At 40.8% G+C, this 26,320-nt stretch overlaps 1 protein-coding gene across 1 annotated transcript in view; it reads left to right on the top strand.

The window, feature by feature from the left end:
- The window catches only part of LOC139816612 (uncharacterized), a 198,433-nt gene that overhangs the window by 125,837 nt on the left and 46,276 nt on the right, over window positions 1-26,320 (top strand). Inside the window, exons 3-4 of the mRNA XM_071784229.1 lie at window positions 1,750-1,809; window positions 22,214-22,252. Of these exons, the coding sequence (XP_071640330.1) occupies window positions 1,750-1,809; window positions 22,214-22,252 (99 nt within the window). The remainder of the gene's footprint in view (window positions 1-1,749; window positions 1,810-22,213; window positions 22,253-26,320) is intronic.

The following is a 26,320-nucleotide window of genomic DNA, read 5'->3' as shown; positions in this document are numbered from 1 at the left end:
CAATTTGCGTTTTTATTTCATATTTATATTTAACATTTCAAATTTACATTCATAGAGGTTCAAATTTCGTTGAAAGAGTTCAAAATAAACGCTCCGTATGTATGGTTTATTTAAAAGTAGTACAAGTCAAATATCGAAACGAAATGATTTCATTCTATTTACACAGCGAACATAAATGCATTCATGAACGACACATAAATGTTGAATGTTGAATGTCGAATGTCGATATCACTGTATGTTCCATTGATGTGAGAAGTATGACCCATTTACAGATACAAACGAATTGAATCAAACTCAATTATAATTTAAGATACACATATATTTATTATGATAAATTGCAGTTTTCTCAAAATTCAAAAGTTATTCACCGTGACTCTCTTACGTGAGAGTCATTTATTTTGAAGATGTACGACCGAACAGGAATATTCACGACTCCACTCTGTTCTGTTCCGAAATAAATAGCTCATATATCGACCTCGTATTTTTCGTCATGACGTAATAATTCGCTTAGTTATCGACAGCCATTGCCACGACTTAGTCAGTGGAGGAAAGAAGTATTCCCCGAGAGTGCCGGCAGCGAAATCGTTCGGCGTTTAGCTCTCTTCCGCGGAGCGTTCGGAAAGTTTAGATACCTCTTCGGGATCCTCTTCCAGGCGAACGAATAAGCAGGCATTAAAGGCTTAGACCAGAGATCGAATTGGAAGTACCTACGTAGCGTTCCTGCACCTTTCCTTTCCACCCTCTTCTTCCTGCAATTTCTTTCTGTCTCTGTCTCTGTCTCTGCGTGTATATATATATATCGTGTGCGCGCATGCTCTCGCTCACTCCGCTTCTTGTTCGCCATCGTTCTGTAACGAGGACCAAGTATGATCGCACTGGGATAGGTTGAGTATCGAGAATCGCCGAGATCCTCGAGCCGGTTCGCAAGACATACCGGAAGCGGAGGATCATCGTGCGATCGCATTCAAGTCAGCGAGATACTCGCCGTGACCAGATCAAACCAGATCAGGTCAAGCCGGACCAGTTCGTGAAGTTTACATTTTACTACCGGCTTTACTTGCTTTTTTTTCAAGCCGTGAATAATAGATAATCGTAATGCGGTGATTCCGCGTGACAGTCGGAATTATATTCATAACAGATCGGGGGGAACGGCGCTTTTGCTTTCCCTTCTGCGCGATACGGTTTAGAACATGTCCGTTTCCTGTCCAGCACTTGGCGCGTGCACACATACACATACGAGAACAATGGTGCGCTTTCACGTGCAAGTGCACGCCTGAATAAGTATACGACTATAATCTATGATTGTGTATTTACGCAGCTATATAGACTGGCATTATTCTCATTCTGGTATTAGACGAACATTCTATTATTCCATTACCACCGGTTGTAATTATGACATACCGTTAATGAAGAGCGTTATAACAAATTTCATGGTAATTGATGAATTGATAGGTACATATGTAAATAACTGATAATTAGAGACGGGAAAATATTCTATGTAGGAATTAACTTTGTAACGTACGAAACATAAAAATTGTATAAACGTAGCGTATAATATGTATTGTCACACGTTTAATATGTAATGTACGTCTGCCATTGTTATGTTGGAAACATTTCAATTTGACGCCTGAAAGCACGAATCTGTAATTTTACATTTTAATGTGCGTTACGCTCTGTCGTCTATGATAATTTCAACATTTTTGACTACTATTTTTTGGGATTAATGTGGACTTTGTCTTTTTTTTCCAGCGTCACCGAATCATCGCGAAGCAGTCCAAGCTGAATTTCGACGTTTCCAGGGCGCGTTCGGTGAGTCGACATTTATTTCGTATAATTAATACGCCTATTAATTTTGCGCACGCAGTTTGTAAAATGTGTAGTAAATTCCGGTAATAGCGTATTTTATAGTCGATAATCTTTGTCAAAAATTAAAATATAATTTTACCTTCACTGAAATTTTATTGGACCGAAATTATATGGAATTTTATTTTCGTACGGCATCTAAAAATTTTAATATTTCATATCTAAAGATTCGAGCTCTTAAAGTAAGAGAGCATCTGTTTGTTTTTTCACCGCAATATAATTCGGAGAGTATTCGTGCTTTCGTGCACAAGAGATTATTTCTCTTTTCCGTGAGAGAGATATTGTCCTGTTCGCCAAGCACCTCGTCTGCAACGGTCCTGTTGTCCGATGCGTTCGAAAACCTCTCTTCGTGATTACCTTCCGCGGTGTCCCTTTCCACTGGATAAAGAAACGGGCTTAAAATCGGAGCCGAGCTTAAAATCGCTCTGCAGCGCGAGCCCCGCCGACCTACAAGCTCGTTCTGTCGTGACAGAAAGCGAGAACGTAGGAATGGCTGAGGTTAAGTATCGAGAATCGTCAAGCTACTCGACCGATTTTGTTCCAAAGATGAAAGCGATACTCTTAATGGAGTACCATTGTCTGATTTTGTCCAAGTTTCGTCCGGTGACGTTCCTCCTCCCGGCTCAACCGAGCCGAGGCAGTCGCTGTTTTATCGTTCGGGATTTCGGGTTCGACCGGCCACCGCTTACAAGGTGATCCGCAAGACGAGGGAATTGCTCGAACCTTCGGCGTAATTAATGGCTTCATCAGTTCGCCCCGCCGACTAATTAATTCGCCGTCTCCCGGAGACATGTCACGCTCTCCCGCGAAAACTTTCCCTTCGGCTTTTCTAATACGGGGATTCGAATATTAATCGACCGGGCGTGAGAAAGAAAAAGGGACTTGTTGCCGAGGGCAATGATTGAAATTCTGGTTTCATGGCAAATATCTTATCTATGATGGCAGAGATTTTGTTACGTATGTTACAAGCGAATCTCCATTTTGATGAGATCCGAAAGATATACGTACTGTAAAATAACTTCAAAATAAATAAAGAATATACAGTGCTTTTATACGCGTTGCATTACAGGCTACTACCATGTCTACAATATAATGCACATGTAAAGTTTTATAATCCTGATCTTGCTTCAAGCTCTTTGCGATAATATAAAATCAGCTTTCTTGGGAAAAATTTTAGCTTTGTAGCAACATCTTAATATCAAACATCTTAATATGTAAACAAGATATACGTCTTGCAAGGAAATGTATTTAGAATGAGATTTCATGTATTTATATAGCAATGTATTCAAAGCTCCTTGAATTAGGCGAGATAAGTCAATCGTTTGATAACGCTTTTGCGAGAAAAGCGTCCGTAGTATGGTCGAATTGCATAATTATTAATTAGTTAGCAATTCTATATAAAACGAGAATGCCAGCACATGTTGGGTCACGCTCACGTAAGAGGCGATAATTTGCGAGATTCATTAGCACGTTCTGAATCCAATTTAAAATCTTTCTCTCTCTCTCTCTCTTGCAGTTTCACCGAATTTCCCGACGCTGAGCTTCCCGCATATGTATTATTATGCATTATGCATATGTTTCCGGTCGCGCTTCAATGCACGTCCTGACGACTGTGATTCAAAGATATATATCTCAGATATGTATGTATATGTCTCAGAACTGCGAATATCAGAACCAGAGGAGAACATTGCGCATTTCTTGAAATATCGATATTTTGTAGTTACGAATTATTACGTATAAGTTTCAACGACATATTATAGTTCACGAAATCGTGTTCTTGAATCAATGTTAAGTTTGTTCTCTTCTACCAGAAGCTTTTATTTTTTCTCTTCCTTTCTAAGATATTTAACATTGAAAATTACAGTGTGGAAATTAGTTTACAGCAAAATTATCGAAAAATTTGAGGAAAAGTATGCTGGATGATCAATATACGCTTCGAACATTAATCGAAGCTTTGCTAAAATTCGGTCACCTTCGAAGAATCATCGCTCCTCTACGCGTTGATCCCCAAATTTATCATCGTCCCGTCGAGATGACACGTTGATACTTTTTAAATATTCTGAAGGAAAAATCGCGGCGGGCATTAAAAGGAGATCTCCAACTTTCCTGGAATGAGAGATGGGCGTCGAGAATGACTCGACAAAGCGGAAAAGGGGATCGACGAGAGGAAAAGGGAGGTAGATGAGTTAGTTGAGAAGGTTACGGTAATCCAACGAGCTCATCGTGTAATTTCCCATAAGGCGGCGCGGAGCAGGCTTGTATCTTGCTTTTGTCGAAACTTTCGGCAAAGTATATTTCGCCACCCCGGTATCTACGTTGATCCGCCTTTCACCAGCATTTCACATCGTTTGCACCCTCTCGAGTCTGTTTGCAGTTCCACTTTTCGTTTCAGCTGATTTGATTTTTATTTTTGTATTTGTAATTTGTTCGCGTTTTTCCTCGCTTAAATTTCAATTCATATTTTATTATTATTATTATTAATTGATTTGCTAATATTTCTTTTCTCATTTCATTTGTCTCGTGTCGAGGCGCGGGCGTCGGACGACGCAATTTCGCGCGCGTGTCATAAGGCTTAATTAGGCTAATGGATATCCGTAATTGATGCAACGAGACTGCCCACTCGAGTGTTGAATAACGTCCGTCTCCGACCCCGCCGCGCCGTGATATAATTCGTCCTCTCAGCGAGAAGCCCCCGTCCGGTCTCGTGAATTTTTCGGTCGTGCGCTTGGCGGATCTTAGGATGCATTATTCAAAATTTATCTTGTCTCGCGAGTTACGAAGTTCCATACTACGCGTACGGTATATAATGTGAAAACAGGCAACTTCTATCGCGGATTGAGCCTGAAAACTAATATGAAAATTTGAATAATCAGAAAAATATGGAATGTCAAAAGCGCTGATCTCGAGATTTTTCTAATCCCCTTCGATCTATCGCAAAATTACAAGTAATATAATTTAGACTATTTCTTAATCTTCTTGCAATTCTCTGTATGATACAAAATATAAGAAATGGAGAGCTCTTACAATAATTCTAATAAATTCTAGTAAAAGAAATATAGGAGAAAATTGTGTGGTTTCAAAAATTATCGCGACAAGAGTGATATTGAGATTAACGAGACCATATAGACGAGACGAAACAGAAACAGAAACTCGAACGTTCGGGCGATACTTCTACGTCAATTGTCGCATTAATAACAGGCGAGAGATAACGTTGCGTTCCACGTTTCTCATCTCTTTATCCGACAGCGAGCACGGGCGCATAAAAATTGCGACGCATTTCTCTGTGCCACGAGCCGCGCGTGAACGCGCGGTCTGAAATATTAAACCGCGCTAAAAGCCTAAAGTTAAACATCGCGCCCGATTAATTACGAAAACATGACCGCGGGCGTGGAAGTGCCAAGCCGTGCCCGCGCGCTTCTCGGTATCTCCGTGCGTATTTTTCGCGCGGAGTTTACCTTCCGCTTCCGACATATCGCGTCGGCGAAGGTCGGCGGCGGAAGGACGCGGCGGGCGAGAGGATAGGATAGGACAGGAGACAGGACAGGACGGGACAGGACACGGGGCAGCAGCGGTGTATTCGGTTTCGCGAAATGCAACGGAGGTGCATTAAAGCGCGCTGTGCTCCTTTGGCCAGGAATATAATAGAATTTCCTGAGAGGAGAGAAGCCGTGGAGAAGATTAGAACTGGCCGTTAGCCTGAGAGACCAGAGATGGAGCAGAGGTGCTCTCGTCTTTTATCCTGATTCGAGGTTCAATTAGGGCCGTCTTTGGTCGAATATTGATTCGAGCAAAATATTATCACGTCATCTCGAAGGCGATATTGACACTTTTAAGACTTTTTGTGACTTTTAAAAGTTTAAATTTACACAAAGTATCGCAGAAATATCAGCAAATTACTCCTTTTATCGAAAAAAATGTTTTTGTCTTACTTAGACATTTTTGGCAGGAATGTGAGAGTATATTTCAAGTATAAAGTATTAAATATTAAGAGAATATTTTTAATTTTGCGCTTTTGTACATGATAATAATACGTCGAACGCCTCCGGTGATTAAGTAGTTAACACACAAACCCTGTACTAATCTCTCTAGCCTAATAACTTGATATCTAACAACTTTATCGAAAGTACTAGAATCCGGCGCTCATAGTCAGCAGTGAGTCCGCGGGCGGAATACCGCGGTATTGAACGTGAAAGGGCGCGCTCGCTACATTTACAGTATTTACACGGTACACGCAATGGGATGTTTCGTCGGGCGCGATAAAAAGCGTCGCAAAGATAGATACGCTAATGTCGCCGCTCGCGAGTAGAGAAATATAATGGAATCTATGACGCGCAAGTGCGTCTTACGGGGCTGCGAGCCGCGGGAGAGATAAGCTGCACCACCGCCGCCGCCGCCGCCGCTGTCGTCGTCTTTCGTATGCAACGAATGGGCTAAGTCACTCTCGGCGGCACTCGCGAAATCGATAACGAGCCTCGCCCGCCGCCGCTGCCGCTGCACCGCGCCGTCACGCCGCGCGCCGAGGAGACAGTCGACCGACGGGACGGGCGAGAAACCGCGTCGTCGAGGTTCCCCGATGTGGAATTAAGCCTTCCGATATTATAACTTCCGCCTCACGAAGTGCGAAGGAGGAGGAGAGGGAGGTTCTCGAATAATAATCGACAGTCTCGTTCGCGAATGTGTGTCATTAAAACGAGAGCAGCTCTTTCGCGACATTCTATATAAACGCGATAGTAGTAATGAGAGCGTAAAATATTTATCTGGATATATATAGAGATAGAAATGGAGAAGAGATAGATATGTATGTAGGATAAAAAAAGAAATAACAATCTTTTGCAAATGTGCGTTAACGATATAATGATAATCAGAAATACGCGAACTAGTTCAGCGAAGAAACTGTAACGAAGGTAGTGTAATTATAGAACTATATCTATAGGAAATGCAGGAGCGAGACCACAACTGCGCTTCATAGGTAGACAATGCGGATATTATCTCGTGTCTTGGGACAGGAAGTTCCCATTAAATGCAACGTAATAGACAAAACAGTTCTTAAGAATCCTTATCTTCTCCCGTAGCCCGCCATTACGAGTGGTAAGCATTTGCGGAATTTATTTTTAATCGGATTGCCGCGACGGAGAGAGAATAAAAAGATTCTTCCGTTGGCCACTTTCCTTCTTTCTGTCGTTATTCCTAAAACGCTCGAAAATTCTCTGGGCTACCTTTCTATCTGTGCGGCTACCTTTCTACCTGATGGAGAGGATGAAGGGAGAGGGGGTGTATAATACCCTACCAAAGTTTTCCAACATTGTTTATCGCGGTTGCCGCGAGAGAATAATCGATTAAGGGGGCGCCCCCGATTTCCTCGCTCTCTTTTTCCTCCCGCCCCCCTTCCCCCTCCGGAAACTTTCGTCCTTCCGGCTAACGCCAAATTACTGGTTTCGCCCGGGCCGCATCTGAATGGAGGCTGACAGCACTTCGCAGCTAACGTGCACTCAACTACTTAATAATGTAACAGTCAGCCAACCACTATGCGCCCATTATGTTTCCATGCACGTTGCACAAGAACCCAGAGGTAATAGCTTGCCGGTGGTTGTAATATAGGATTCGCATCCTGTATCGCGTTGCGTCGCTGTGTTTGTGCACGGCACCGCGTCGAGAGAGAGAGAGAGAGAGAGAGAGAGAGAGAGAGAGAGAGGGGGGGCAGAAAGATAGAGAGAAAGAGAAGGAAATTTATTATGTTCTGGGATAAATCCTCTAAGAACAAAAAGCAAAGCGCAACTGCTGTACATAGAAGTGAGTCGGCAGTTATAAGGTAATAATAGAGAATACAATGTATCTACATAACAAATAAACATGTCGGAACAAGAAGATATAAATTACAGTTATATGATAATAACTATAAAGATTAAATGTGCGTGTCAAAGAAACCTTCTATAAATTTAGAAAATTCTATACACGTATAGTCTTACAATTAGTTAGTAATCAAAATATGTTACACTTATTTTTTTACCGATTTATATCATGTTCTTTGAATGATCTTATTATGGTTACAATTAGTGTGGAATTATGAAGAGGTATAACGATAAAATATATTTAGGAAAACGTATACCTAGCTATTTAAAAAAAATACTACCTATAACATAAATTATGCATTGGTCTTTTATCAAATTGATGATGACAAATATATATTAGGTAGTCTGGTTGGAGCATCTTCATTTTCTTCTGAAGGGACAAAAAAGTCTTTGAGGAACAAAAAATCCTTTCTTAGGCATTTTCTTACATCTTTCTTACGTACTTCTTTTTTTGTACCGTCTTTTTTATCCGCAAATAAGTCAAGGACACGATGTTTTGTTCGTTTTTTCTTCTATTTTTTTCCGTTAAATAATGCGTCACGATTTTGCAGTTAGGACTGGCACGGCATACTTATTCTTCTTAAAACATGCTTTATCGGGATCTCTCGCTTTTATTTTTTTTTTTTCTTGAAAGGTGTACGTGACGTTTCGCGTCAGTCAGTTCTCCTTTGATATCACTGTTTCAAGATTCCCATAAGAGTTTTAATCCGGAAACGCGGTATGTTACCTAACGGTGCTTTAAATCTCGTTTAAAAACTTTAGATATAAACGTGACATCCTGGAGAAAACACGATAGCGAGTTTACAAACGTTGTTTGGGATTTAATCAGCGTGGTTTCTCCCCGTTAAAAATTTAATCTTTATAGTTTTATGTATTGCCCTAGGCTTTTCGTAGATTAGTAAATCCCCATATAACGCGCTTTCTTTAATTCTGATTCGATAAGGCTCGGAGAATTAGAACGCGAGAAGTTCAGCTCTTCAATAATGCAAGGAGAAGCTAACATTCTACGTGCCTCTACCTTAAGTTGTACCTTAATTACGTGCATTCATGGCTACAAAGGAGTCCAAGGCTGTGCGAATATGCATGATTGGAAACACAATTGAAAAGTAGAATAAGACTCTAGATATCGCCGTCTGAACATGCTATTCATCCTGATTCCGCGTAGACTTTGACGTGTCGGCGCATCTATTTTTCAGCGTGTATCTTTTCGCTCGGATTGAGACATCACGATATATATATGTATATATATGCAGGTAGTAGTTAAACCGCGGACGATTTTACTATTAGATGACCATGCATAGGCCACCCATCACCGCCTTCTCCATTAATGACTAATCCTTTATCGAACGTACATATAGAGTTATCTTAGGTGCATACTCCTAGATATACTGCGTTAGAATTCTGATAAAGTTAATATTTGAAAGCGAAAATAACTTCGAGAGATGAACTATAAAGCTCTATGCTTAAATAAGTTGAAGTGCATTTTATCTCAAGGAAAATTTATTCTGTAATATGATCACCAAGAAATTTAATACCGATGAAGATTACAAATTGGACAGATGACGACTTTGTTCAAGGAAAGTCGATTATTGTCGCAGCCGTGACAAGTTTCATATTAAATAAGCGAGATCAATGAAGCCATAGGGCATTATAGAGCTATTATTCGTGATATTTCAATAGAGAGTACACTCGTGATATCTCGAGATTGCGCGTCGATCGTCGCGAAGCTTATAAATGTAGTTTGTAAGCTTATAAAAATAGGGTGTATACAAACGTCAAAAATTGCCATTCATACGATGAACGGAAACGATTGCTGTGTCGCTAATCACTCATGGTTAACCGGAAACTGGTCTTGAAAAAAAAATCACGTCGTATTTGGTATCGCGTGCGGAAATTGGACGCTTTATCGCGCACAATAAAAATTCGGCGATAAATATTACGCACGCCCGACGTATACGCTCGATATTCGTACGCCTGCTGCGAGAATAGCGGATACGTGGCTTCAACAAGCCACTACATGTTTTTGGCGATAAACTTTATAGCTGAAATAATAAAATCCCCGACGATATTGGCGAAATGGCGCGAAGCGGGGCGTGCCGCGAGGAGATTGTCCTCGCGAGAGGAACGACGCGCGATTTAACGCATTCTTCTCGCGAGGGGATAAACGGGGATTTTCGATAATTCGTCGATTATATCCAGACGGAACATTTTACGAAGCGCATTACGCGACGTAGCGGACGACTAGAAGCGGGATAATCTCGATTATTGAGGCGGCGTTTTGCTGGAAATTACGGCGATCTCGCAATTTGTCGTCGTGGATTTCGATCGTTAGTGAAGGAACTTGCGAATATAATTCGATTCTCTTAATATACAATTAATATTTTAAGAGAAATGATATGATTAAATTAGCCTATACATGTAACACCTGATCAAGTTAATCCATCTACTTAAGAATTAATTTTGTCGAATTAAAGGACTTGGAGAATATGATTATCCCTAGGTCCGTCTGTCATCGGATGATAGGAGCTTTTATGACAAATGTTAATTAAATATTTAAACAAACTACTTAAAAATTAATTCGTGTAAATCCGGAATATCTTGAAATTATCCCCAAAATCTTCTCTATTTCAATTACTATTGCGAATTTTGATTGAATTAACGAAAGAGATTAGTTAAGATTAAAGTTCCCTTTATTTACTTTTTAACATGTTTGAGGATTAACTAAAAATGGAACAATTTTACTTGGTCTGGAAATCCCATCTTCTATGCGGAATTATGATTTAACAACGTGCCGAAAATTTCGATTACGCTTTAAAGAAAGGCATGCTTTTGTGAAAACAATTGGGGCAGAAAGTTCCTCTGCATTTAGCTTTATTCAAATAATCCAATTTTTGCTCGAAAACATGATTCATTAGCATTTTTTTTCCTGCTTTAGACACATCACGAGTCATAATCGGGTCAGCCATAATCGGGTCGACCGGGCTGCCGGTAAATTTCGCGTTTCAAAATTACGCGAATCCGGGTAATGAGCTGCTTTTTTTTCTCCGACGAACAGCGGCGGTAAAACGGTGCACTCGTTTAAGCGCGATACTTGAAATTTATCACTCGGCGATTCTTGCGCAGATAAATGGACGGTAAATCGCAGGTATCGCGGTTCGCGCGCGACACGAACGCGTCCCTCTTTCGCCGTCGCCCGATATCGCGAATTGGTTCGCCCGTACCGAAACTCTTTTTTTTTTATACGTGCGAAAAAAAAGCATTAGAGAACTCTCCGGTTCGCGATGAACGGTCGGTGAGCAGCGAGGTAAGGGCGGGGGAGAGAAGGGGGGCGGGAAATGAAGCACGTGTGAACGCTATGCGCGGCATAAAATTCGGGGCTCCCCCCGTATGGCGTATGTAAATTGCGTGCAGCGCGCGACGCGCATGAATTTAACTGCCGCCGCATGTAAATTCAGCGCCGGTGCATGTAAATTTTATTGCAATCAGCTATTGTAAACAGGATTACCACACAGACGCGACGTCGAAACTGGAGAGCGAGCCGGCCAGTCGATGGAATCCTACGAATATTTCGAATTCAGGAACATGCGGCCACCAATAGGCCCGATGGGGAGGATGCTTACGATACTTTGCTGCTGTCGCGGCTGGGCATCGGCATTTGTATCGAATAGAAATATCTTTGTATTTTGTCGGAGATGAGAAACGCATAAACGATCTTATGAACTTACTTAATTCTGGAATATTCTGTATATATTTATATATAATACGCGTCGTCTTAATTGATTTTTATTAAATCACAAGCTATGCGCCATTATAGACTATGAATATTGGCGAAGAGAAATATGGGGTAATATAGTCAGTTGTGGTATTTGAGATGGAACGAAGTAAATTATCGACATCTCATCAAATTTAAGCTACTCTAAGGCCACACGATCCAGAGTGTAACTTGAGTAAATCTCTCTGTCGGGCGTTGTCTTTCTCATTTCTCGCGTCGGTCGTGCAAGAGGCGTGTGGAAATAAGAGAGGGGCGGCTTTTAATTTCGAGTAGTTACGTTGCTAAATTTAGTTGCTGGCGGTTTGCAGATTGTCCGCGCAAATATTTGCGCGCCGCGCACGTCGAGCATTTTATCGGCGCTGATATTAAATGGCGAATATTAATTAGAAGAGAGAGAGGGGGGAGAGAGAGAAATATTAAAACAGAAGACGAAACGAAAACGAAATTTGTAGATATATTAAAATATTTTTTATAATATCCAGTGTGCGCAGTATGTTATGCAATTTTCAGTGTTTCTTATTTTTTCGAAGTATAAAAAATTCCAATTTTCCGTAAATTAAAATCTCGATAATGATACAGGTACGAGATCTAATTGGTTTAAATCTTTATCAGTATTTGTAGATGTACTCATTTTTATTTATAAAATTGTTGCGTCTCACGCCGTTAATTATGTTCATGTTCGATTAATAGCAATCTGTTAATAGCAATTCTAATCCACAATTACGCACACGAAATCATTCGAGCTCAAAGCTCGAGATCTCTCGGAGCTCGCGGCGTCGACCTTTGGCTCCCATCGCGCCTCGGCTTCGGCAAAATCGCTAAAATCTTTCGCTTTTGACTCTCATTCGCCGCCGTCACCAATACCGTTATACGTGTCTCCAAGCATCGGCGTTCAAAGCGCGCAATAAGCAAGCGAGGCATGTAATCGACTATCTACTGGCAAATCCTGCGGCGAATGCAGTATCGCGGGCTCTCTCTCTCTCTCTCTCTCTCTCTCTCTCTCTCTCTCTCACCATCTATGTATCTATCTATCTATCTACCTCACTTCATCTCTTTCTCTGTCCGTTAGCAGTGTCGCCGAATTTCGGCTCCGTATTTACCGAACTATGCGTTATAGCCGACCGAGCGAGAGTCGTTCTCGCCGTTGGCGTATCAGTCACCGCGTCTCCGTATATACATATCCGGCGGCGTAAAACCCATTAAAATTCACGGCCCGCTGGGACAAAGGGAGCGAAGGAAAGGAATGTGGATTTATTAAGTTCTGCTGAATATAATGCATCGCACCACGATATTCGGCCACATTTTTTGTCACGGGTCTCATCACGATTAGCAAGCGGTCGCTTTGATTTAAGACAGCATTTCTCAAACACGAAAGGAACTTGCGCTAGTACTCAGAAGAAATATACATACACATTTATTTGTACTAATTACATATTTGTGTGTATGTGTATACATGTATATGTATATTTGTATATGTGCTATTAATGTAAGAATCTTGATACAAAATAAATCTTTAGAAGCATTTAAAGGAAGACAGTCAGAGATTTGAACCTTTATACAGTTCCATACCATTTACCGTAATACAACTGCCTCGGTCTCGCAAATCCAATTACGCGAATTCGCGATACAGAGGCAAGATGGGGAAACGTGAAAACCGATTGTGACGCCCGGATCGACTAACTTTCCAGCATGATTGGCCAGGTGTAAGATCGAATCTCGGTCCCGAGAGAGATCGCGCGTCGCACAAATGCAAGGACGGCCGTTTCATAATGGAAGAACGATGAGGAACCAGTCGTCGTTACGTTTACACGTCGACCGGCATGCGGCGATATGGGACCAATTCTGAAGGAGAATTCCTCGACGATAAAGAGGATTTAGATCGATTTAAGATTCCAATTTCCGGGATTTCTTGCGAAGTGGACCCTTCCCTGCTCCGTAACCCCCTCGAATACGACGAAGTCGGGAAGCGCTACGGGCATATCGCGTTGAAAGGGGTAAAACACAGTGTTTCTCAAGTTTTCTTATAACAGATCCTCTACTTTATTCTTCTCTTTTGATACCTCAATAAAATTTAAAATATTGGTATTTTCGTATGCAATTTATGATTCTATATGTGTTAAAATGAAGTGAAGAAAACAGATAACTTAATTTAAAAAATGATATATTGACTTTATTTGACATCGAGATATTTGCTAAAATAATTCCAATAAAATATATTTTCGATATTTATTGGATAATGAATTATTCGTTCTTCCATAAAAATGATTTTGCGCATGGTAAAATTTATTTCAATAAAACGTAGATTGTTTACGAGGTCAAATGGTTTGTTTTTAAATCGCAGCATTTTCAATCTTCCTTTGTGTAACCAAATTTGAGAAACACTGAAGTAAAGGGTTATTCAGGGACGTAAGCCAACATCGCTAGTGCCCCAGCTTGTGTAGAGGGAACGGGTCGATCCTCACCACGCGAATTACCGGTCTCTGCTTCTTCTTCTTTTTTTTTCTCCCTCTCCTGTTCCTTCATCGTTTCCCCTTTATCGCATTCCTATTCTTCGGATCTGCCTCATCTTCCTCGCCCCGCTGTTCTCTGCGGACGACTCGGGGTTTTTATCCCCGCTCGACTTTTTGCCACGCCGTGTCGTATCCGCGGAGATTGTAATTTTAATTCCGGCGGTATTTTACCTCTCGCGCCGCATCGTTCGTCGTTCGAAGGTGTCTGTGCCTTGCGCGTCTATGTATACGCGCGTGTGTTCGTGTGCGAATCTATGGTTCGTGTATCACACCGGCTAACTCTTCGTCGAACACCTCTCCCCCTTTTCTTTCCTGCCCGATCTTTTCCCCTGAGCGGATTCCGATCCTTATTCTTCGCGGCGCGCTTAGATACTTTCCGATAAGCGTTCTGTCCGCATGGCAATTGCAATTTTAATTCTTCAGATCTGCTTTTTACGCGACCAATTGACCGTGCAATTGCGCCGCGGTATCGATCGCCGAGTTAGACTCGGCAGCATTTTATCCAGTTTTGTTTTTCCGCGAAGCTCAAACTCTCTTTCATGGATCCTCCATTTCCTTACTGTATTTTCTTACCGTATCGGCACTCTATCTGACTTTATAGGCTATACTTAGATCGCGGAAGGTCGAGATTTAAGACACAGCCAGATGGACACTGCTGGTTCCTCCGGTCGCACTCGATTAGATCCGAATCACCAATCTCCGTTCTCGTCGCGTTTCTTTTTCTTACCCTCTCGTTTTCTCCTCTCTTCGTATTTTCCTCAGCTCTCCTACGCTTTCCTCATTGCCCTGTCATCATGTTTTCTCTCTCTCTTTCTTTCTCTTTCTCCTCTTTCTCTCGTTCCCGCGTTTCGCTCTCTCTTTATACTGACTTTTTGCCGTATCCCATTCGGTGGAATTCTAATTTTAATTCCGCGGCTTTTAGTTTCGTCTCGCAATCTATCCATATAATCGTCCGCAAAGTTAGATAGTGAACTAATCTCATTTCAACGTAATTCTACAAAACGCACTTTCACTATTATATTGAAACGATTAAACAGTTTTTAACTTATAAAAGCATATTTTATTTGAAAGTCCAAAAATTCAAATTACGAACTATTGGAATAAAACTCGCCAGCATAAATTATATCATTGAATATTTTTAATGAAATATTTAAACTTTAAACAAGTTACTGTACAATTTGTTAAAGATATTTTGATTTTCAAAACTGGATTACATCCTTAATGCCTTTACGTTTACAATATGAATTATTTTTATCTTAACGAGTCTCTCTTTCTCTCTCTTCTATTAACACGATAAGTAAGGGAGATATAGATACAGGTGCACATTCATGCGATAATATTTGTTTTAATAAAGCTTCCAAAGTCTATTTTACACACAGTATCCGAGGTAAACGGCTTCTATATTTGTCTATTCGTACATTTGTACGCGTAATCGCGCTCCCATTCTGACAGTGGAACATCCTCGCGCGATATACTTTCGAATTGGGTCGAATATTACGCGCACGCCACGTTATCCTACAAAACGAGCTATCCTACTTTAAGGTCTACTTAGATCGAGTAAGATCCAGATTTTAGCGAAGAGGGGTGCAGGGGCGGGTCGACCGCCAGTAGTACCCGGGAGTTGGAGTGGATGGTCGACTCGATCCAAATTACCAGCCTCGGCTTCTCTCTCTTCTCCTTTTTTTTCCTTCTTTCATTCGTCGCGGTCCCTTCGCCCTGCCATCCCCTGCCTCCGTTCCTCATCCTCCTTGGTGGATATTCGTCTTTTCTTTTTACCCGACCCTCGTCTTCATTGTTGTCTTTCTTCTCTATTCTCTCCGGCTACACTCCTTTCACCCATCCCCGGTAGCTTCCTCTCATTTTCATTTACTTTTTCTTTATTTACTTTTTATATCTGCATTCTAACCCGTGTCTACCGGTGCCTTGACTCGACCACCAATGGTTACAGTATATATCCCGCATGTATCCCTTTTGTAATCCTTGACTATTTTAGGATTCTTGCATAATCTAAATATGGAGTTGTAAAATCGTCAAATTTTTCTCTTTACTTCAACATAAGGAACGTCATCGCGATATTCGGCGTTGACATATAAGACTTCTCTTATTTATTATGTCAAGATAGAGACATTCAAATTTATCCTACGAGAGAAAATCAAAAGTTTTTCTAATATACAATTTTTATTATTTAATACTATCATAAATAAATTTAATTACATATTATAATTAAGTTTAACTGTTAAGTTTAAAATATACTGTTAATTTGTGATTTTTTAACGTACGTTTGAGAAAATAGGAGATTATTAAAGGATAAAATTGACAGCTAGATTGACAGGATTAAAAAGTTTATTCAGAAGACAGCTTCTAGACAACTACTCTAGCCTCCTAATAATAATACTTTAATAACAAAGTACATATCTAACCGCAACTATATCTAATTATGCAAAAAGATCAATTATTTCAATGAATTTTAACAAAACGTAACAAGACTTATAAGACTTGTAAGATTATCTCATTATAACGTATCCAACATGACATTAAAAAATTCATCTCAGTTACGGATTTCAGCAAATGCCTTGGAATTAACTTGGAAAATTCGGTCTGGCTCGATTCGCATTGGATACTCCGAATTACTTGTCACGACATCCCTCTTTCATATGTTTTTTTCTGTCCTTTTTGTCGACCTCCCTCGTTGATTGTTATTTGTGTTTTTCCAGACTTTCCTTCGACGCCTGCCGCGATGACGGCATTTCTTTTTGCTGCCATTTTTTTCTAACCAGCCTTCGCTCGCTTCTTCTTTTGTCCAATTGCTATGTACATTTTTAGCGTCCAATCTCGTTCGGCTTTGATGCTCCCTAAAGCTCTTTTCTCCTTATCTACGCTCCTTTATCCGGTCTCCATCGAGCGAGTCTCATTTAAAAAGTACATTATTATCTTTCTAGATATTATATATATAATACACGCGCGCGCGCACACACACACACACACACACACACACACACACACACACACAGGCTACATTTTTCGCCGTCAACCTACGTCTACGTTAACGATAGAACACAGAATTAAATATTTCTCCGTCCATATACGCATCATACACACAATTCAGCCTCTTTCTTCTCGTTCGTCATCGATTCCTCATTCTCTCTTTGACTGTGATCTCTCTTTCTTCTCGCTATAATTTACTATTCCACTCTGCTTTCCTTTCGATCCAGTCGCCTTTGCACACCTTGCTATAAATTACCTACGCTTTCGTTACCCTGGGCGTACTAATCGATCTCGCGCCTTTATCCTTTCGCTGAAACTTTCGACCGCGCCCTCAATCCATTCCTCTGTCTCCGCGTCCCTTCTCGACCCGCCCTGTCGGCGGGGTGCGTCCATATTCCTCCTCTCCTTGATAGTCTGCGGTCCATCGAGTCTAAGATCCAGATCTCCGTGGAAATACCTTCGTCTAAAACTCCCGGCTACCCCCCGACTCTTCACGATCTTTCGTTTTCTCGACCATCCCCTGCTTCTATACTCTTCAAGCACTCGTTGCCTTTTCCTTTCGCTCTTCCTCTCCTCCCCTCCTTTCTCTCTGTCTCGCTCGCTCCTTACGTCGCCCCCCCCCCTCGTTTCGCTTTCTTTCTTTTCTATCCCAGCTTTTTTCTTCATCGCGCTCACCCTCGTCCTCTCCGCCTCTACCGCCTTCTCGTAAGGAAGGTCGTAATTGGCCCTTCGACCACGAGCGACCACGGTGGAAAGCAGCCGAGAGAGCGAACTACGAACAGCGCGGGAAAGGATTGGGGGGTTGCGGGGATAGGGTAATTGCGGGAGCGACGGTAGCGGTAGTGAGAGATCCTCGGGAGTGTCTACCCTATATCACGGGGGCTGCTGGGAAGTACAAGGGACACGGGGCTCTTCCTTCCATCCTCCTGGGAGCGAACCGGCCATCCCGTCGCTCTGAACTTTACCCGGGGTGAGATATGCAGAAATTAAATATTCATTCGGGTTACCATCCTTCGGTCTCTGCCCCCCTTCTCTCTTTCTCTCTCTCTCTCTCTCTCTTCCTCTCTTTCTCTCTTTCTCTCTCTGTCTCACTCACCCATCTTTCTCACTTTCGCGCATGTATCGTCTAACTTTTTTTTTATTCCTTCTCGGAAGTAATGCTTTGGCTCTAGGCCAATTCCGCTCTCGAGGTTCGACATCCTTTCGTCTTGCAAACATTGCATGCATCGTAGAAAGACGCGATGATATTCACAAATGTACAAAGAGTCTCAGAGATTATCCATTTCTTGAATCTTATAGATACTAAAAGTAAAATTGGCGAAAGATATATTCATGAAATTTATTTTCCACAACAAATATTAAAGAACTTCTCCAACATGATTTTTGCGAACGTAATTATATAATTAAAGCTCTCTTATTCTTCCTCGATTAATTTTGAACAAGTACTCGATCAGAATTCTAATTCACTATTTATCTTTATTTAAATATTTAACGCTGAAGTATACAGAAATTAATGACGTCCATGTATAATTTGACAAATCTAATTCAAATACGCCAAACAATCTACGATTGACGGATTGCGCTCCATTTCTACGATATCCTGTATATATAAGCATCGTTATTTCCCTTCTTCAAGCATCCGATTCTCTCCGTTGTTCCGTCGCCTTTCTACAAGCCCGACGATTTCCATGGACTCGGAATCGCGTACCTGTTGAACCAACCACCGACTTCGATGAAATAATGACGAGTGGCTTATGCGCCGTCTGCAGCCACACCGCCAACGAGGGAAGGACGCGGGAGCATAGGGCAGGAGGCAGGATGCAGCCGTGCTGCGTTGCGCAATGTGCCACCTCCCCTCCTCCCTCTTCGCCTCCGTTCACCTCTCTATCCTCCCGCTGCAGCCGGGCGAGGTATTCTCTCTGTCGGTGTGGAATTGCGTCGTCCTCTCTGCACCCTTCATCCCGGACACATCCTGCGGGATGAACGCGGCTATGGTTTCGAGGAGACGAAACGCCTCGCTCGGGATAAAAGGATTTGTTTTACTGCCATGGCGGCGGCGCGCGGAGCGGGGAATGAAGACAGGGGAGCGAGATTTGAATAGCGTTGTCGTCGTGTCGTCGCACAACGGGCGGATCGCTAAATTGTCGGAATCGCGCGGCCGATAATTCGTGCCGCCTCACTGCCGACATGGCTGCGGTATTTTACGCCCGGGATTGCTCTCGGAGCTCTCGGTCGCCTTTAGCTTCTGCCATATTTCTAGCAAATTTGCGTTTAAGTACATTTGTAAATACGATATTTTCAGTGAATATCAAAGTGAGTGTAAAAAAGAGAGAAGATGTTGCGCCAGTTTCGAAATACATATTTTAATATTTCCTTTGAAATCGCAACAATATTACATGAAGCTTTAAAATTACTTCCACACGATTAAATAAAATGTTTATATGATAACAGAATCGCGTGCGCGCGCGCGCGCGCGCAATGATTATATTTATTTCAGATAGAAAAATAATTAATTTTTCGGTACTTTGTGCACAATATCGCGAATTTTATATAATTCTTGTTAGTTTTATTTCTGTTTTTACATGACATGTTCCTTCTAGGACAAGCGAGAAAATTGCGAGCGCAGATTTCAGAAACTAAAGGTTCGTTTTCCTGCTCCGGGAATGGAAATGTCTGGTCCATTTATGTCCCACGCGACAAGATTTCTAATTACGCGAATCTAATCCATTCGCGACTATTCCTCCGTAAGAATTAATAACCTTTTTCCTTCCCCTTACCTCCTTTCAATTATCATAATCTATATTCTACAGTGATAAAATTTTATCACGAGTTGCGACAATTTGTCAGTCTCGTTTCAATTAATTATAAATATTTTACAGGATTTATTAATTTCATTTACATATTATTAAAGATTGGATAGAGAAAAGGTTATAAATGTGCAAAATAAAAGTCTTAGAAAGATTCTTGGTATTTTGAGAATAAAATCGCAGAATTTTTTCAGTAAAACATGATTTTTTAATAATAAATAAATAGCTGCGCCAAATTAAATACTCAAAATTTTTTTAATTAGTTTATCTTTATCATTATCTCTTAAATCTGTATTAAAATGTTATTACCATAGTAAATATACGTACACAAATGTTTGCGAAAGAAAAGAAATTTTTAGTGACAAGGTTTATAACTTCACGCAATATATTTACAATCTTTTTAGTATAAGAAACTACAATAATTCATCGTTTCTAAAACGAATGTCCTTCGAGATATTTTATAGCGCACCAGCGCGCAGCGGATGCTTTTCGTTCGCACGAGAGAATAAAATTCCTTTTGGATGTTTCGGCTTCTCGCGATTGGCAGTAATACCTCGAGTTCCATCCTACGATGATCTCACGTGTGTGTCCCGCGGCATCGCTTTCATGCCGACTCGAGAACGTAACGATTCGTAGAAACGCACGTTACTTCCACATTTGTGATTCATCATCTGAACAGGTATATTGCGATGAAGGAAATTATATATAAGGTTAAGAATGGAATGTCTAAATCTACAAATTTACCGGTTAATTTTATTACATCGGTGTTTTATTTTATTATAATAATTTTTCATTTTGATGCTATCTTGTTATAGTATATATTATAGTCTCTTCACTTTAACTTATATATTTTTTAATTAATTATAAACTAGTTCTATTTGTGATGAAGACGTCAAAGACGAAATGACAATTAATATTTATGCGATGCTCGACTGGAATTTTAGTCTCCAAGAAATTTTCGAGGAAAAGTGTAAACTCTTATTTAGAAATTTATAGACATCAGTCTGCCTCAAATATAGGAGATCCATTTTGTGATGAAAACTTCATATCTCCTATATTTTGGACTTCATAATACGGAAAGACATTAATCTTTTAAAATGTCTAAAATCATCGGCGTTTTGCATAAATTCAGCTCGATAATGAAAGGGTTAATAATCCGACAAGCTGATTTCGTGTTTCAGCGAGGGGTCGTAACGACCCGGCCGGTGATCATGCCGCGCGTTTCACGGCGCGGTTTGAATTTCGACTTGAATGCGAGCCAATATGGGGTACATAACTCTGTGCCGACCATTAGTTTCGCTTTTACGAGGCAAATGAACCATGCCCGCGCTCGTAAGATCGTGGAGTTTACATTTTTAACGACGGAACACGTTCGCCCCCGGTGTGCGTCGTGAATTTGTTTCGCGGTGGGCGAACGGGCGAGCGAGCGAGCGAAACCGCAACGATCGATTCGCCGTGCTTAGAAGGGCGCTTCGTTTCACGAGAGATAGATTTAATCCTAGCAAGGTCCTGATTTGTAGCATGGCGAACTCAGGATACGTCTAGCGTGACCTATTACCGACATTAAAAATACGTTTTTTTTTTAAACTTAATTTAAAGGTAAATACATCAACAAACTATACTAGATAAATTATGCTCTTTACGCACTTCAAATATTTTCCTCTCGAAAATCTTTACTAAAATCCTCTTCAACGATCAAAAATGAACTTATATTGTAGACTCTTATCGGCCTGAATTGGATTTTCTACAGTTTTTCGACGAACTAGTCTTACTAATCAATTACTATTTAGTACATTTAATATTATTTCTTTCATTTGTCAATATTTGATCGAAATATATCTGTCATCAACTCGCGTACAGTATTTACTTATTACATTTAGTATATGAAAAATACAAAATAAGTGTTTTATAAAAGTTACAGAGAATTATCGTGAATAATCTTATTGAAGATCAAAATACAAGGCAAATGGTTTAATTCGTGTTAGTAACACAGATAACTTAGGTAATAAAGGGCAATGTTACAAGGGCATTGTACCGTGTTACAATCGCTCCTGCGCTCCTCTATAATATCGATATATCGGAATCCCGATGAGACTCTGGCATTGTGGACTGCAACGGCGCGTTTAGAGGTATTTCCTATCGACAAGGGACGGACTTTACTACTAGTTAAAGCCACTTTCAGTAAGGGTCGCATCGCTGTAATCTCTTTACGGGATTACGGCCATTATGGAAAATTTTGAAGGAATTGGTCGTTAAATTAATTTGTTCCAAGAATGAACACCGAGATGTAATTATAAAATTACGGGGCGCGCGGCAAATTGATTTATGTACATATTATTATTTAGCTACTGTCTAATTAAATATTTGACTGTAAAGTGCATCTGTAATAGCAACTCAATCGCTAATTGCAATTTTATTTGGTTTCAGAATGATCAACAGAGAGGTGAACAGCTGAAAATGCGTGAGGTGAGTCTTTTTATATTATTTTTTAATTCTATCCTGAACGATACTTTCGTGAAAATTAAAATCTTTCTATTGACTCTGATAAAAGTGCGGAACAAAAGAAATCCGATACTGTCTCTTTGACATCGCTTATAAAAGTACAAACATACTGACTTTGGACATCAGTTTCATACCATCACAAAATCGATATCTCACTAAATTGGCGTAACATTGTTTGCCGTTGCTCCACTGTATCGCAATTGTATGTGTACAGCAAACGTCGACGTAGACGGTCGCTAAAGTTCAAAGTAATTTCGGGACGCGCGGCAAAACATTTAGCACAGATTCCTTAGCGTCCATTGACGATCCCGGAAACACGTCCGCGGCATTGTTTGAGTTTCGATTTGAACGCGGTCCAATATGTACCGTGTGGTACATAGTCGTCTATATTAGCTTCTCATTTGCCTAGTATGCGCGATGCTACCGAGAAAGCGGCCAATTAAATTAACTAATAATACGCGTTGTAATTATCTTACATCGTGCATCGTTCGATCAATTACTAATTACATAACGGTGTGAAGCGTCGCGATAAATTAATAAGGGCCATTAAGTATCGAGAATCATAAAATTGTATAAAAATGTAATTAATTTTAATGACCATCGATCGCTAAAAAATTATCATAATTAGTTTTGGATACCGATTAACGCGTGATTAAATTTTATAACTAGTATAAAATTTAATCACGCGTTAATCGGTATCTAAAACTAATTATGATAATTTTTTAGCGATGGTCATTAAAATTAATTACATTTTTATACAATTATAAAGTATAAAGTTTGCCATCGAGATATCCGTAATCTCCGAATACAATCGAAGAGGTCAACTTTTTATTAAGAATCACCCTCTTCTCGTCATGCGTATATAACTTTTCAAAGTTACTGATTTACTGAGATTTCTGCTTCACTCCACTGCGCTCGTCAGACTATAATTTTGCATGCTATAGAATTTGCAAGTAGCATTTTCGTTTTAAATCTGATTGCGTGGAACATTTAGGTAGGATGAGCCAGATTACACCGCGATGTAAGAACCAGGATATTACTCCCGATTTTGTGTATTGCGTCGAATTTTCAGATAAAATGAAAAAGTAGGACGCATCAGGGGGTTAACGGGCGACACGCGAATAACGTCTACCGAGAGGGTACACGCGTGCTTCGCGGCATCTCGTTGTTCAAGTCTCAACTTGAACCCGAGCCAATCTGCGAGCCGCTGTTTTGCTCTTCAGAGCGCGGCGAATCGCGTCGTAAGGACGATCGTTATGGCGATTCGCGATAAAATCCTTATTCCACGGTTCACTGCCGCCGCCACCGCCGCCGTTGCCGTCAAGACAGAGAGAGAGAGAGAGAGAAGCGAAACCGCTTTCTTAAATATTATTCGCCCCGGAGCGTTCTATTATTCCACGCGAGACAGAAACGGCCGGCAGGAATTCGATCCTGCCACACCGGAGAATTTTCACCGGATACATCGGATCCGGCCGGCGGCTTCGCGCCTCTATTTCACTCTCTTTTTCACTCTTGTCTCTCTTCTTTTTTCCCCAGGACGAATACGTCCCTATCGTCGCGGATCGAATCGGTAGAATTATGTTGTTGCGTCGGCAAAACGAGGTATCGCGTTCCTCGCCTTCGACGGGCCCTCTAGTGTTTTATGTAAAGACCGAACAATTTTATTCCACGTCCTCGAGTACACTCTTCTCTTCTCTCCACATGTTTTATTTTTTTTCTCTCTCTCTCTCTCTATCTCTGTTTCTCTTCACGTCTCTCTTCTTCTCTTCTTCAGGGATCTCTCCTACCGGCGGTGCCATAAATTTAATCCGCGCTACCCCCCTTGTGCTTTGCACTGTTACTTGCCCATATATTCCGATATCCTAGAACTCAACCTTGTTCCCGCAACCCATTTCGAAGCACTCCCGCGGTTACTTTGGCTCACCCACCTTATACGTATATCGCGAATTCCGATATCGCGACCGCAGTGCGCATCTATAGATACATTCGGCAACTATATCTTCGTGTGCGTCACGTGGAACGGATAGGGCTTTCACACAGTTTCATTCATCGTTTCGGACACCCGTGACATGAGCATGTTTAGTTTATTCATCTGAATCGCATCAACACCTCCGTTCTAACATGGCGAACTGAAATTCAGAGTCAATAATTATACAACCTTCAACAAAATTTTAATAGATCACAGTAACCAAGACCAACGATCGCGAATCAAGGGGTATAAGATATCTTATCAAAGATAAAATTTATATAGAAAAAAATATTTTAATGTAATTTATGTTCTCATTTATTATATGTTTTTATATTTATAAACAGCGATTTTGTTTATTAAAATGTATTAACAGTATTATATATGTTTTTCAGTTGAACGTCTATTTTTTTAAATGTTTTATATGTTACCATGATGAGATAGCACAAATGGCGCACTTGATATTCGTGCTATTTTTTGCTGGAACCTAAGAAAAGGTATGATGTATGAAATAGACGTCACATTAAAGACGATCTATTATAAAACGCCAGAGTCCGATGTTATAAAAATCCATCGTCCATCTACCGACCGGACTTTTTAATACATCCTTTTTCTCTGAAAGCTCGCGTTCCCCTTGTTTCGTTTTTACGTGCATGCAACATCAACAACGACGTGTCGTCCTTCGCTTTTAATCCACCCGGAGAGAAGTCGATTCTCTCCGTGCATCTCTCCTAGAACGATTTTCATTCTATTTGCTTGGCTGCCGTTTAACGGCCATGCGCTGCTAAACCACCGCGATACGATGGATGCGCCAAGAAAACCGTATTTTTCTCGTCTTTGATTTTCCTAAAAAAGGAACTCCATTTTATTTGTACAGTTACCGTCGTATTCCGTACGAATCTCTTTTCTACCTCGCCGGACATTCCGATATCCCAGTGCTTAACCTTGTTGCCCAAACCGGAGCTTCGGAGCTTTCTCTGCCAGGAGTCCCTCGTTTTTCTCTTTATTTATTTAATACAAAATCCCACGACGAATGTGCCGGTCTAGTGGATCTTCAGGTCGTAAATTTAGAACTTTGTCAAATTCAAACACCCGAAGCCTGTGAGATCGTTTCTTTTTTTAATCTTATTTCATTTTCTTAATAATTACGGTCAGTATACTTTCATATTTTATTTACAATCTGACTTTAAGTATCGGACTTATTAATTAATGTTATATCCGTATACGGATATTTTAAGGAGTATAAACCATTACATAAAAACAAATTTGCGTGAAATTTCTTCTTAATTTGTACGTGTGGTCCAATATTCGATATGGTGATTTTTAACTTTCTTGCCTTTTTAACGAGGCAAATTCATTCGACCCGACGATTTCCGTAATCCGTAATCCACTCGATTCTCGCACGTCGCGCGTCGGCGTGAAATTTTAATACCAAATCGATCCCCGCCGTCACGGCTTTATCGTCTGCTATACGCGCGATATCGATTTCGACCGTCGCGACAATTACGATTGACGTTTCGATACGTGATCGAGGAGCGACCCGATCGGATTCCTCGCCCCGACGTTACGTCGCTGCTGCTTTCAACAACAATGGAGCTTCACCTAGCGCGACCCGTTCTTCTCACGAGTTACCGTTCGGCTTCGAGTTCTATCATCACGAGAGACACACACTTTCTTGCCAGTAGTGTAACCCCACAAGTCTCAAGGGAACTTTAACACCGAAAGGAGAAAAGGCAGAAAAGAGGGATAGAGAAAGAGGTAAGAAAAGAAACGTCGTGAGGGAGAGAAAAATAAATCTGTTTGTTATTCTGGGACACATACGCAACCTCTATCAAAACAAGGATAACGCAAGAGCGGAGAATGTGAACGATACGAAGCAGCGAAACGGTAAAAACTAAAACGATAAAAATTGGGAAAGAAATCGAAAGAGGCACAAGATAAATATGAAGGCTGATAAAAACGTCGGCGTGAAAAAATTTTGTTAGGAATCGTATAGAACTCCGGTAGCACACAGATAAGTAAAACGTGAATACTTAAAACAATGATGAAGCAAAGTTACGCGCGTT

Source organism: Temnothorax longispinosus, chromosome 1, assembly GCF_030848805.1.
Source record: "Temnothorax longispinosus isolate EJ_2023e chromosome 1, Tlon_JGU_v1, whole genome shotgun sequence".
NCBI classification, from domain to species: Eukaryota; Metazoa; Arthropoda; class Insecta; order Hymenoptera; family Formicidae; genus Temnothorax; species Temnothorax longispinosus.
This window is presented reverse-complemented; position numbering and strand designations above follow the sequence as displayed.